This window comes from Dromiciops gliroides, chromosome 4, assembly GCF_019393635.1.
Source record: "Dromiciops gliroides isolate mDroGli1 chromosome 4, mDroGli1.pri, whole genome shotgun sequence".
In the NCBI taxonomy this organism is placed as follows: Eukaryota; Metazoa; Chordata; class Mammalia; order Microbiotheria; family Microbiotheriidae; genus Dromiciops; species Dromiciops gliroides.
The window spans coordinates 463,364,781-463,377,215 of NC_057864.1; the positions used below are offsets into that span (position 1 = coordinate 463,364,781).

The following is a 12,435-nucleotide window of genomic DNA, read 5'->3' on the forward strand; positions in this document are numbered from 1 at the left end:
GGTTTATTTTCATATGACTGTTCATAAATTTGGCTTCTTTGAAAAACTCCCTGTTCATATTCTTTGACCTTTTATTAATTGGAGAGTGACTCTTATTTTTATAAATTTGACTCTTCCCTAAATATTTGAGAAATGAGGCCTTTATTGAAGAAACTTATTGTAAAAATGTTTCCCATTTTCCTGCTTTCCTTCTTATTTTAGCTGCATTGGTTTTTGTGTGTCATTTTCTTTCAGTCTTTCATATGTGTGTAAAATTTTAGTCAAAATTCTAGTTGTTAATTGTTCAATTAAGTTCCTCTCTTGTAAGATTTTCTTTTATAGACAGAATAAAAAGTTTATTGAGACATTGTGCTCAAGTGGGGTCAGTTTTAGTTGGACATTTTAAAACTAAGAGCAAAACCATATGAAGACAATACATTGTTATGTAGTTGTCTTCCCCCTCCTATTCCTTCTAATGAACTTTTGTTGGTTTTGTTTCATTTTAACTTCCTTTGAAACAGTGGCAGTTGACACTTTTGGTATATTCCTTTTTTATAGAAATGGCAGGACATTATTAAGGAAGTCAAGTTTCTGCAGAGAATAAAGCATCCCAACAGCATAGAGTATAAAGGCTGCTATCTGCGCGAGCACACGGCATGGGTGAGTGTTCTCTCTGCTTCCTGTCCTGTTACATGGTTGGGTTTAGGTTAATTCAGAATGTGCTGAGTTTGTTCAGCAGAGCCACTTGAAAACTCTGTCATTCTAAGGAAGGGAGAAGCAGGACCGCTAGATGTAAGGGAGGAGGGAATGAATTTCTGAGGTGTTTAGAACTTTAATTTCTACAGTTTTCAAAAATTCAAAATCAGTTTATGCACAAATGAGAATTTTTCATCTTGTCTTAGAAATGAGTTTTTCAAATGATTCTGTTCTATCCCACAAGAATTTACTAAGTGCTGAAAATGTACCAGAAACTATGCGCAGTGCTGGGGAAATAAAGACAATGAGAAATGGGCCCTGCCCTCAGGGAGCTTATGTTCTTGTGAGGGAAAGCATCATATATGCAGAGTAATTCTGGTGGGAGAATGAGGCAGGATAGGCTTCTGTGGAAGGCATTGGCCCCGTTGTGCTTGGAAAGAGTAGGGAGTTGAAGGTGTGCAGTTAAACAGGGACCTGGCTGAAGGCACTGAAACAAACAGGGCTTGGCGCATCTGCTTGGAGGAGAGCGAGCTGGTCAGTGTAGCTGGAGTGGAGAATAGGTGAGCGGGAGTAATCCAGAATCCGCATGGAAAGAGACTTTGGAACTGTTTTCTGTCAGACCCAGGACAGTGCAGGTCACATTATCTTGTTTTATTCCATTTAAATCAGAAAGGGAACGTGAGCAATTTGTATGCACTTGTCAGGTGGCCATCCGTCACCCTTGGGTAGAAATTTTGGCCAAGTGTGGTTTCTTGCCTGTATCATATTGGAGGATGAGTGTAGACAGCTAGGTGGCACAAGAATGCTGATGTCAGGAAAACCTGAATTTTATCCTGCCTTTAATACTTATTAAGTTTGTGACCCTGGGCAAGTCACTTAACAACTTCTCATCTGTAAAATGAGAATCATAATGATGCATACTTCCCAGGGTGATTGGGAGGATCAAATGAGATAACGTTTATGAAGTGCTTTTCAAACCTGTGTAAAAGTTGGCCGTGATCTTTACTATTATTAGAGAAAAACTTCAGTGTAATGTCTGAGAATTCCCCGTACTACAGAAATCATACATCTAAGCTCTATCCTCTATCCCTTGGATTCGTAAGCCACTTGAATAGAGGGTGTCATTGAATACTGTACAAGGTGTGACCCATACAGGCATTGCCTGCCTCATTGTAGAGTGTCCTGGAAAAACAGGACAGTAGGAAAAAGCCACTGAGACTAGACAAACTTAAATCAGAAAGGATAATTTGTTCGATAGGAATGGTGGTGTAAATAGATAGCTGTATGATGTTATACTAGTGTTTTATTAGACTTGATTGAAGAATGCTGGTCCAAACAATGGCATTGGCTCAATAGGTGGTACTTACTTAATGTATTTGAGAGTTTCTCAAACGTAAAAAGCATTCAGCAAACCTTGGACAAGCTTAAAGGGACACATACTCCTCACTCAACCACTGCAAATATTTCATTTTTTGTGTAAGTTTTCACTGGCCTTGAAGTTTTCACTCACAGCTTAAACCATTTTACTGCTTTGAGTGGTCACTTTTATTTTAAGCATAAACTTTTATGGAGTTTAAAAGATCTCATAATGTTTTTATAATTATTTTCATGCAGCTTGTAATGGAATATTGTTTAGGATCAGCCTCAGACTTACTAGAAGGTAAGTTTCTTTTTATTCTTGAAGTGATGAAATTGGAGAGTTTCCCAAAAGTGAATTTTTTATTTAGTAAAATAAAAACTACAGAAGTAATGAGAAGTAGAGGAAACCTTAGCTTTTCTTTTTCTAGATTTACAGAATGGTATATTTTAGTGCCATAAAATTCTACTATTTAGAACCATTACTAACTGCCATTGGGCTGTTTTTTCTCTCACCCTTTGAGGTCAGAGCTTGAGGGTATATTTGGTGGTACTTATATTTTTTAAGAACCCCAGCACTTGGCTGGCAAGTAAAAAATTTGAAGACCTACAATTTTCAAAACTGAACTTAGCGATTCTCTTTGTCATGTTGGAAGTGCTTGGTTTTCACTCACTGAAACACACACACCACCCCCCTATTTTCAGACTTCATTTTTCTTTGGAACCTTTTTTGAGGAGGATGGGTACACTTAATAATTCATTTTCAACAAATTCTTTTAAGTTCACAAAAAGCCATTACAAGAAGTGGAAATAGCAGCAATCACACATGGTGCTCTCCAGGGATTGGCCTACTTACATTCTCATAATATGATCCATAGGTAAGTGTTTTGAAACTAGTGTTCTTGTTCTCATTCTCTCTCTCTCTCTCTCTCTCTCTCTCTTTCTCTTTCTCCTCTCCTCTCCATCTCACACACACACACACACAAATCTGTTATAGCTCATCACCCTTGTAGTGAATTTGTTAGTATTAGCAAATTCAATATTTTACAGAGTCTAAAATTTTAAGTTTAATTGTAGTTTTTTAATAGAAATATCATGTTTTAGAATGATGAACTTAAATAGTATACAAAAACACCAACACAACAGTTATCTCCTCATTTCCACCTTGTGTTTGTTTGCAACTATTGAGATTTCTTAGGTATGCGAGACTTATGAACTTGATGTGATAGAAATAACAGTATAATTAAATATAAACAATTTAATTACCTTTATGGTAATTGGATCTTTGGAAGTTAAATAGAAAAAAATTAATTGGAACCTTATTCAAAAGGCATTTTAAGTGGATTTTCCCCACTATTTGTATTACTTTGGGAAGCAGAAATGATGTCTATATAAAGCTTTGGAAGGAGGCTAATTTTTTTTCAAGATTATTGAAAATAGCTGTGGGATATATTAAGTGGTGGTGTATGTATGCATAGAACCTAACAATTTTGTTTAAGTAGATTACGTTATAGTGTCCAGTATGTATACCATCCAAATTAGAATATACTCCATGGAGGGACAGTGTATTTGCAGCAGGATTCTGCTTCCCTAAAGAAATACATTGGAATGTAACTTTGTAGTCAGAACAGTATAAGATCAGTGGGTTGTAGTAATTATGGTTTTAATTTCTACCTAGGATTTAGGAAGGAGGGTGATGATGGCTTATAGGGACAAAAATGTTTCATCTTTTCCCCATGGAGGTTTTTTTGCAATTGTGGGCATGCATATTTTTAACTCCTAATTGAATTGATTCTTAACCATTATTTGTAAACAAACTCAACATAAACCTTTATTTTACAATTAACTAATTTTCTATAGGTTTTTCTCCCTGACCCTTGCTAAATTTTTTTCCTTTTGGGTAATTGTTTTAACTTGTATAGTTTCTGTATTTTCTTTTTCTTTTTAATTCTGAAGATTTAAGAAAATCTACCTTTAATGTATCAAAGAACATAATTATTTTGATTTTTTTTCTCCCCTCTTTGGGGAATTCTTATTTGATTCTTATCAGAATCTAAGAAAAGCAAGATATATAATTATTTTATGTTCCTTAATCAGAGATATCAAAGCAGGAAATATCCTCCTGACAGAGCCAGGCCAGGTGAAACTTGCTGACTTTGGATCTGCTTCCATAGCATCTCCTGCCAATTCCTTTGTGGGGACGCCATATTGGTAAGAATATTTTTCTGTTGGTAATAGTCTTAACTGAACTAGTCAGTGTGTCTAGTTGAACTTGATTCAGTTTGGAATTATTTTCATTTGGAAGGGAGATATACTTGAAAGTATACCATATTGAAAATCATTTCTGTGTGTGTGTGTGTGTGTGTGTGTGTGTGTGTGTGTGGCAATTGGGGTTAAGTGACTTGCCCAGGGTCACACAACTAGTAAGTGTTAAGTGTCTGAGGCCAGATTTGAACTCAGGTCCTCCTGAATCCAGGGCTGGTGCTTTATCCACTGTGCCACCTAGCTGCCCCCAAAATCTTTACTTTAAAAATTTTTTTTTAAATTTCCAATTACATGTAAAGATTTTTTTTGAGTTCTGAATTTTTCTTCCACCCTCCCTTCCCTCTCCTCCACCCCGAAGCCAGCAAATGATCTGATGTAGGTTCTACTTTACAATCATGTTAAACATATTACCACATTAGTCATGTTGTAAGAGAAGAATCAGAAGAAAGGGGAAAAAAGAAAGAATAAACAACAACAACAACAAAAGTGAAAATAGTATGCTTCCATCTGTGTTCAGACTTCATAGTTCTTTTTCTGAATGTGGAGAGCATTTTCCACCATGAATCTTTTTGGCATTGTCTTGGATCATTATATTGTTGAAAAGAGTTAAGTCTATCACAGTTGATCATTGTACAATGTTGTTGATACTGTGTAAGTGCTCTCTTGGTTCTGATCATTTCACTCAACTTCAATTTGTGTGTCTTTCCAGGTTTTTCTGAAACCTGCCCACTCATCATTTCTTTTTTTTTTTAGTGAGGCAATTGGGGTTAAGTGACTTGCCCAGGGTCACACAGCTAGTAAGTGTTAAGTGTCTGAGACCGGATTCGAACTCAGGTACTCCTGACTCCAGGGCCTGTGCTTTATCCACTGCGCCACCTAGCCACCCCCACTCATCATTTCTTATAGCACAGTAGTATTCCATTCCATCATATACCACAACTTCTTCAGCCATTTCCCAATTGATAGGGATCCCCTCAATTTCCAATTCTTTGCCACCACAAAAAGAACAGCTATAAGTTTCTGTACATGTAGGTCCTTTTCCCTTTTTTATGGTCTCTTTGGGTTACAGATCTAGTAGTGGTATTACTGGGTCAAAGGGTATATGCACAGCCCCATAACCCTTTGGGCATGGTTAAATCTTTACATTTTTAAGGGCTGGCCCCAGAATATCTGACTGCTGTTAACTCTCAGGTATCCAGGATTGAAACCCTTAGATTGTCTGCTTCTTTCCTGATTGGTAGCATTTTAAGTAGACTCTAGGGATGGGGAAGGAAAAGTAAGTGAAGTATATCAGTAAATTCTTTGACTCAAAGTTTGTTCAGTGAGGAGACTAACTGAACAGGTTGGGTTATTTTTGGATCAATGTCCTTATGCCCTATCTGTGTTCACCTTTATTGGCTGTATTAGAGTTGTATTTTGAGAATATTTGTGGAGTAAGATTTTTAAATTATGTAAAAAATTACATACTCATCACTCTGCTATAGTTATGAGATTTATGTATTGAATCCTTTGTGAAGCATTTAAGAATAATCATAACTGATGTTCGCATAGCACTTTTGCGTTTTCATAGCACTTAATGTTCTTAATTTCATATGACCCTCATTCCCAATAGGAAAATATTACAAATATAATTCTTGTCATTTTATAGGTAAATCAAGATTAAAGAAGAGGTTAAGTGATTTAATATTGGGCAGATGCCTTGTATGTATCAGTTTCAAGATTTGAACCCAAGTCTTTCCTGAGACCTCTTTTAATTGCACCACACTGGCTTCTCATTTGAGTGGGCACTACACGCTCCCTACACTGGGCTCAGGGCTGTGAGGATAGAGTATCTAGATTTCAAAGCAGGTACTAGGCACAGTCTCTGCCATAGGGTTCAGTTCAGGAAACCAAAAAGATAAATGGGGGGAAAAAATAAAGCAGTCTCATTTGGGGGCAACTAGGTGGTGCAGTGGATAAAGCACTGGCCCTGGATTCAGGAGGACCTGGGTTCAGATCCCGCCTCAGACACTTGACACTTACTAGCTGTGTGACCCTGGGCAAGTCACTTAACCCCAATTGCCTCACCAAAAAAAAATTTATTTATAGAATTTTATTCTTGAGATCCTGAAAAAGTGAGAACAATTATTAGATTGGTTTTAGCATTAGTGTCCCCAGATGAAGTTCTAAGATGATCATATTTATCTTATTTCCCCTTTACATTCTTTGCACATCATAATATTTTACCGTTCAATAAATGGACTTAAAGTTTAAGCCAGTATTCATTCTTTTTTTGTGTGTGTGCGAGGCAATTGGGGTTAAGTGACTTGCCCAGGGTCACACAGCTAGTAAGTGTCAAGTGTCTGAGGCTGGATTTGCACTCAGGTCCTCCTAACTCCAGGACTGGTACTCTATCCACTGCGCTACCTAGCTGCCCCTCAGTATTCATTCTTACATGTAAGTTATGTAGTTCATATGGAATGTTTTTAACAAAATTATAGAGTTTTAAGAAATTAATATTTTGTGTTTTAGGATGGCCCCAGAAGTAATTTTAGCCATGGATGAAGGGCAATATGATGGCAAAGTAGATGTGTGGTCTCTCGGAATAACATGTATTGAGTTAGGTAAGCAACATATTTATTGATATGTAATAGGTTGGCTTAATGGATGTTTTAACCTCAATTCTATCCCTTGCGTATATAGCTTTCTGTATTTTATACCAATTCCTCAGGAGAGCAATTAATTAAGTTTCTGTCAGTTCCCAATTTCTTTCTCTATTTAATAATTTGGTGTGTCAATTAGTGTAACTTTAATGGACCTAAAATAACTATAAGTTAGTGATGTCTGTGTTTAGGAGCAATCAGCAAATATTATTCAGTGTTTAATGTGTGGGCAAAACTGTGCTAGGATTTTCTCCCATGACATTTGATATATTGTAAACCTTTTGATGGAATGCTCTGTTAGTTGGCATCTTCTTGCCTGGGGAGAGCCAAGCAATGAAGGTATCCCGTTGCTCACTGCCTTTAACCACCAGTCGTGGTTTTTATCAGGGTTGTCCTAACATAGCTCCTCAGAAACATGCCACAGACAGCAAGCCTTTACTTTAAAAGTAAAATTAGTAAGGCTGTTCTCTTCCCCCAGTGTCACCAACTCTACCTCCCAACCTATCCAATGTTTTTCTTTTTATGAAGCTCCTCCATACGAATTTATTTTAAGTAAAGAGAAATGTTTACAGGTACTTGGGAAAAGTATGCTGGAGATATTTTAGAGAGACACCAAGGATATGAAGAGTTCACAATCTCTCAAGTTTTTAAAAAATCATTATTTCTGTAACTCAGTGGAAAAGGCCTAGTGAAGTGCTAGTTAACCGTCAACTGGAGTTGGATATAATCTTGTGGAAAATATCTGAATCCCATTTCTAAGTTAAAATAATCATGGAAATAGTAAGGAATGAAAATGAATTCTTTTATTGTAGCCTAAAGGGATGTGTATCTAAATCTTCTGAATCCTCTAGTAGGCTTTGATAGCTTTGAATAAATATAACCATGGCTATTGTGGCATCATAAGAGATTAAAGTCAATTGGTATTTCCTTATGTTTGCCCTAGGAAAATTAAAGTTGGACATTATCCCTAATAAGCTGGTTTAGGAGTCCTCCCTGCTGCTCTAAATTAGCTGCAGAATGTGAGAGTGAAGACTTTTTTTTTTTAAGATCTTTTGGTCTTTCAAAATCGAATTATAGCATAGATTGGAATATAATTTTTGCATTTGACAGTAAAGTTCAGGGCTCACCTGGGAATTGGGGCAGAGAGGTGCCACATCTTTTCCCTTCCCTCATGCTGGCCCCCAAGGGCTTGCTTCCTTATCTCAGCCTCGTTTTTCTTTGGATGGGACTGTTCCACAGAAACGAGAAATATTTATAAACCTATTTTACCCTGGCATGGGAGTGTTCCAGGCCTCCCACAATTACCAGGACAAGGAGCAAATATTTCTAAATATGCTGGTTTAGTTACTACTAATAAGAATTTCTCATCCTCAATCAACTGCTTTGCTGGGATTGCAACATGAGCCACTCTGAGGATTACAGAGCATGGAGAAATTTCTTATTGTGTCCTATACTCATCCACCAAACAAATGGGTGCATTTTTAAAACAAGTCTGCATTAGCAACAAGAGCACATTTTTTACCATTTGAAACACAGGCCTAGAAAACCAGGTTTTCATTATGTAGTAAAATAGCAGCCACAAAAAGCTAGTACTTGAACCTGTTCACATTTTTAATTGCTCTTCTTTTTTCTTTTCCTTTTTTTTTTTTTTGCTATTCTTTTTCAATATGAATAACTTCCAACAGTTCTCTGAATTTTTTCAGTAAATGTCAATCTTCTGGATTATACCCTATACATTTTCTCCAAAAGCCTTTAGCTCTAATGTTCCAATTTGATTTTACTTTCCATGCAAAAAGTTTCATTTTGGTTTTATTAAGAGTATTAAGACTGAAGAAAATACTAATTGAGAACCATAAACTCAGAGTCATAAGGAATTCATTCCTCATGTTCATCCTCAGATGGCCTATGGCTCTAATAGCTCATATCAGAAACACTTGGCATAGATATGGAATCCCAGTTAAATTTTCCAGCAAAACAATCAGATAAGACTGGAACTTAGTGCAAGTCTCTCAGTTAAGAGGTCTTTGAAATGAAAACATGTCATACTGCTGGTTCATAGTCATTATGCTATATTCATTTTCTCATGAAAATTTTCTTTTCTATTCAGCGGAAAGGAAGCCTCCTTTATTTAATATGAACGCAATGAGTGCCTTATATCATATAGCTCAGAATGAATCCCCTACGTTACAATCTAATGAATGGTAAGTATTTCTGATAAACGGTTCTTAGAAATTCAGTTTAGTTCAACAAACATTCCTTGACTACCTCCTCTGTATCCAGCACTGTGTGGGTACATAAACAAAGTTTGTTGGGTAACATGAAGATCTTTTATAGTTAGATGTACTGTGTCCTTGATTGAGTTACCTTTACCTTTTAAAAAATGGTATTTCATACTTAGTATTATTTTGAAATTCAACTTATAACAAGAATCATTAATTTTTTTAAATAAAAATAAAGTTTCAAGTTCCAAATTCTATCCTTCCTTCCCATGCCTCCCCCCCCCCCAAGGTGGTAAGCAAGAATCATTAATATTAAAGTGAATAAAACTACATTTTAAAACTATGTTTGAGAACATGAAAGTCCAAGATTCAAATCAGCTTGTAGGAATGTTTGGAGAAATACCTATTAAATATACATGAAGGAACGCAGTGTTTTGGTTGTGTAAAAGATATGGGTTCCTTGAATTAACATGTATAGTTAGTTATCTATTCAAATTAAAAACTAGAGAACAAATCACTCTAATTGCAATCCTGACATTCATTGATATTTATATTGCTCTGATCTTCAGTCCCCTAGATTCTTGGATTTTATATAATTAATTATGTTCACTTGTAGAGTACAGTTTGACCATTTTAGAAAGCAAACATTTCCTTAGTGTTGGAAATTTTTGACAGAAAACAGAACACCTCAAATATACTTGTATATTTTAGAGAGCTCTTGGTTTAACCTAGTTCCCATTTTATTGATCATAAAATTGAGGCCCAGGGGCCAGCTAGGTGGTGCAGTGGATAAAACACTAGCCCTGGATTCAGGAGGACCTGAGTTCAAATCCAGCCTCAGATACTTGATACTTACTAGCTGTGTGACCCTGGGCAAGTCACTTAACCCCAATTGCTTCACCCCCCAAAATAAAATAAAATAAAATAAAATTGAAGCCCAGAGAAGTGACCATGTGACTTGCCTGAGATGTCACCCAGGTCATAAAGCAGTGTCCAGCATATCTTGAATGTGTGTATTTCTGTAAACCAGTTCAAACTTCTAAAGAATCTATGATTCCATCCGTGTGGGTCCTCTTCCCACTGAAGCAAATCACAAATCCTTCATTCCGTAGCAGATAGCTTTCATGAAATGCTATGGCCAAAGTAATTTGTTACCTTGTGATCAACTTTCTGATGCTAGGCCTCTCTGAGCTTAACAAGACCATTCCTTAGGTGGCAGACACATCTGTAGCTATTCTACTTGAGGCCCCTGATCTAGTAGAGTAGTACCTGCTTGTGCTCCACTGGTGGTGGCTTTCAGGAGCCCATGATCATTCACATGTCATGTTGAGGCACCAAAAGAGAACTCGAGTAGAGGATTTTAAAGTTACAGACCTTAAAAAGTATTCTGTGTAACTAAAGAGTATCTGTTGTTAAAGGTGATACGCTTAAGAGCTATTCACAGGTTTCTCCACCAGAGAGATTTGCAGACATGTCATGGTCCTCCTCGGGAACCAAGGACAAACCACAGCTGAATGGGAACAGTGCATGATAAGGTGCATGCTTGGCCACCAAATCTCTTGCAAATGTATGTGAATGCTTTTTCCTAAGCTTAATGCAGGTATTATAATATTGATAAGCATCCCAGTGCTTAGGAACTCCAGAAGAATACTCTCAGGACATATGAAATCTTGCTGAGACTGGTGAAGCTTTGGGATGCTACAAGAGGGACAAAAAGGTGGGAGGAGAAAGAGTCAGAAAAAATATACTGGATGATGATAGACAGTTGCCAGGTCATGTAGAGATATTCAAAGGATTGTGCGATTTCATTAAAATGGGGGCCAGCACGTGAAGATGTTTCCAAGTGATTGTTCACCTTTCCCACGATCTACAAAGAAGAGTCTGTGATTACACATGTGTAGTAGGTTTGGATTCTTAATTATGATTGTGAGCGATTAACTGCATGTTCTCAATGTAGGGTATTCCCTGTTTTGATGCCTGCGTAGGTCCTCCTTTCTTCTCCTACATATTAGTATCTTGGCTAGTGGAAGTTATGTTAAAGTTAGCATTGTGGTCCAAAATTGTTTTTTTCTCTTGAAATAGGTCTGATTATTTTCGCAACTTCGTAGATTCTTGTCTCCAGAAAATCCCTCAAGATCGGCCTACATCAGATGAACTTCTCAAGGTCAGTTCGCTCATCTTTAAGTCCCTTCTCAAATAGTAACAACTCTTGCCCATTTAAACAAGTTTTAGAATTGTGCTGCTAATTATCCTGAAACCCTGTTTTGAGAAAGACTTGCCTTTTTATACTGCTCTTTATGTATCTTTTCTTTTTCTTTTTCTTTTCTTTTCTTTTTTTTTTTTTAGTGAGGCAATTGGGATTAAGTGACTTGCCCAGAGTCACACAGCTAATTAAGTATTAAGTATCTGAGGCTGGATTTGAACTCTGGTACTCCTGATTCCAGGGCCGGTGCTCTATCCACTGCGCCATCTAGCTGCCCCTGTATCTTTTCTTTTTTAAAGGATCTTTTTTCTCACCATAAGAAACACATGACATGAGGATTGTATATGAAACCACTTCTACTTTTTAAAAAAGTATCTAATAAATTCAACCCATTGCTTTCAAAACTACCTTGCTTGTAAATGCCTTCAGTGATGTTTTTATTTGATATAACTATTGCATCCTCTTCACTTGCAGTTAAAAAACAAACAAAGGGGCAGCTAGATGGTGCAGTGGATAGAGCACTGGCCCTGGAGTCAGGAGTACCTGAGTTCAAATCCAGCCTCAGATACTTAATACTTAACTAGCTGTGTGACTCTGGGCAAGTCACTTAACCCCAATTGCCTCACTGAAAAAAACAAAAAAAACTAAACTAAACTAAAACTCTTGTAACAAATAGTCAGAGACAATCCAAACCGATCCATGACACATTAGGTGTATCCATATGTAGACATCTTCTCCACTCTAAATCCATCCTTTCCCTGACAGAGAGCCAGTCCTGTGCTGCTTCCTTACTGGTCATTTGGAAATGTAGTTTGTCATTTCTATGGCCAGAGCTTTCAGATCTTTCAGCCTTGTTTTTCTTTACTGTGTTGTTTTCACTGTACAAGTTTTTCTGCTGGTTCTATGCACTTCACTCTGCACCACTTTCTACTTGCCAAGGTTCTCTTTCATCCTTTGGGGGGGGGGGGCAATGGGAGTTAAGTGACTCGCCCAGGGTCACACAGCTAGTAAGTGTCAAGTGTCTGAGGCCGGATTTGAACTCAGGTCCTCCTGAATCCAGGGCCGGTGCTCTATC

The 12,435-nt window shown here is 37.2% G+C and overlaps 1 protein-coding gene across 1 annotated transcript in view; it reads left to right on the forward strand.

Moving 5' to 3' along the window:
• TAOK1 (TAO kinase 1) overlaps nucleotides 1–12,435 on the forward strand; it is a 144,705-nt gene that overhangs the window by 105,660 nt on the left and 26,610 nt on the right. Inside the window, 7 exon segments of the mRNA XM_044004206.1 lie at nucleotides 538–639; nucleotides 2,290–2,335; nucleotides 2,813–2,909; nucleotides 4,129–4,242; nucleotides 6,808–6,899; nucleotides 9,046–9,139; nucleotides 11,240–11,321. Coding sequence (XP_043860141.1) covers nucleotides 538–639; nucleotides 2,290–2,335; nucleotides 2,813–2,909; nucleotides 4,129–4,242; nucleotides 6,808–6,899; nucleotides 9,046–9,139; nucleotides 11,240–11,321 — 627 coding nt within the window.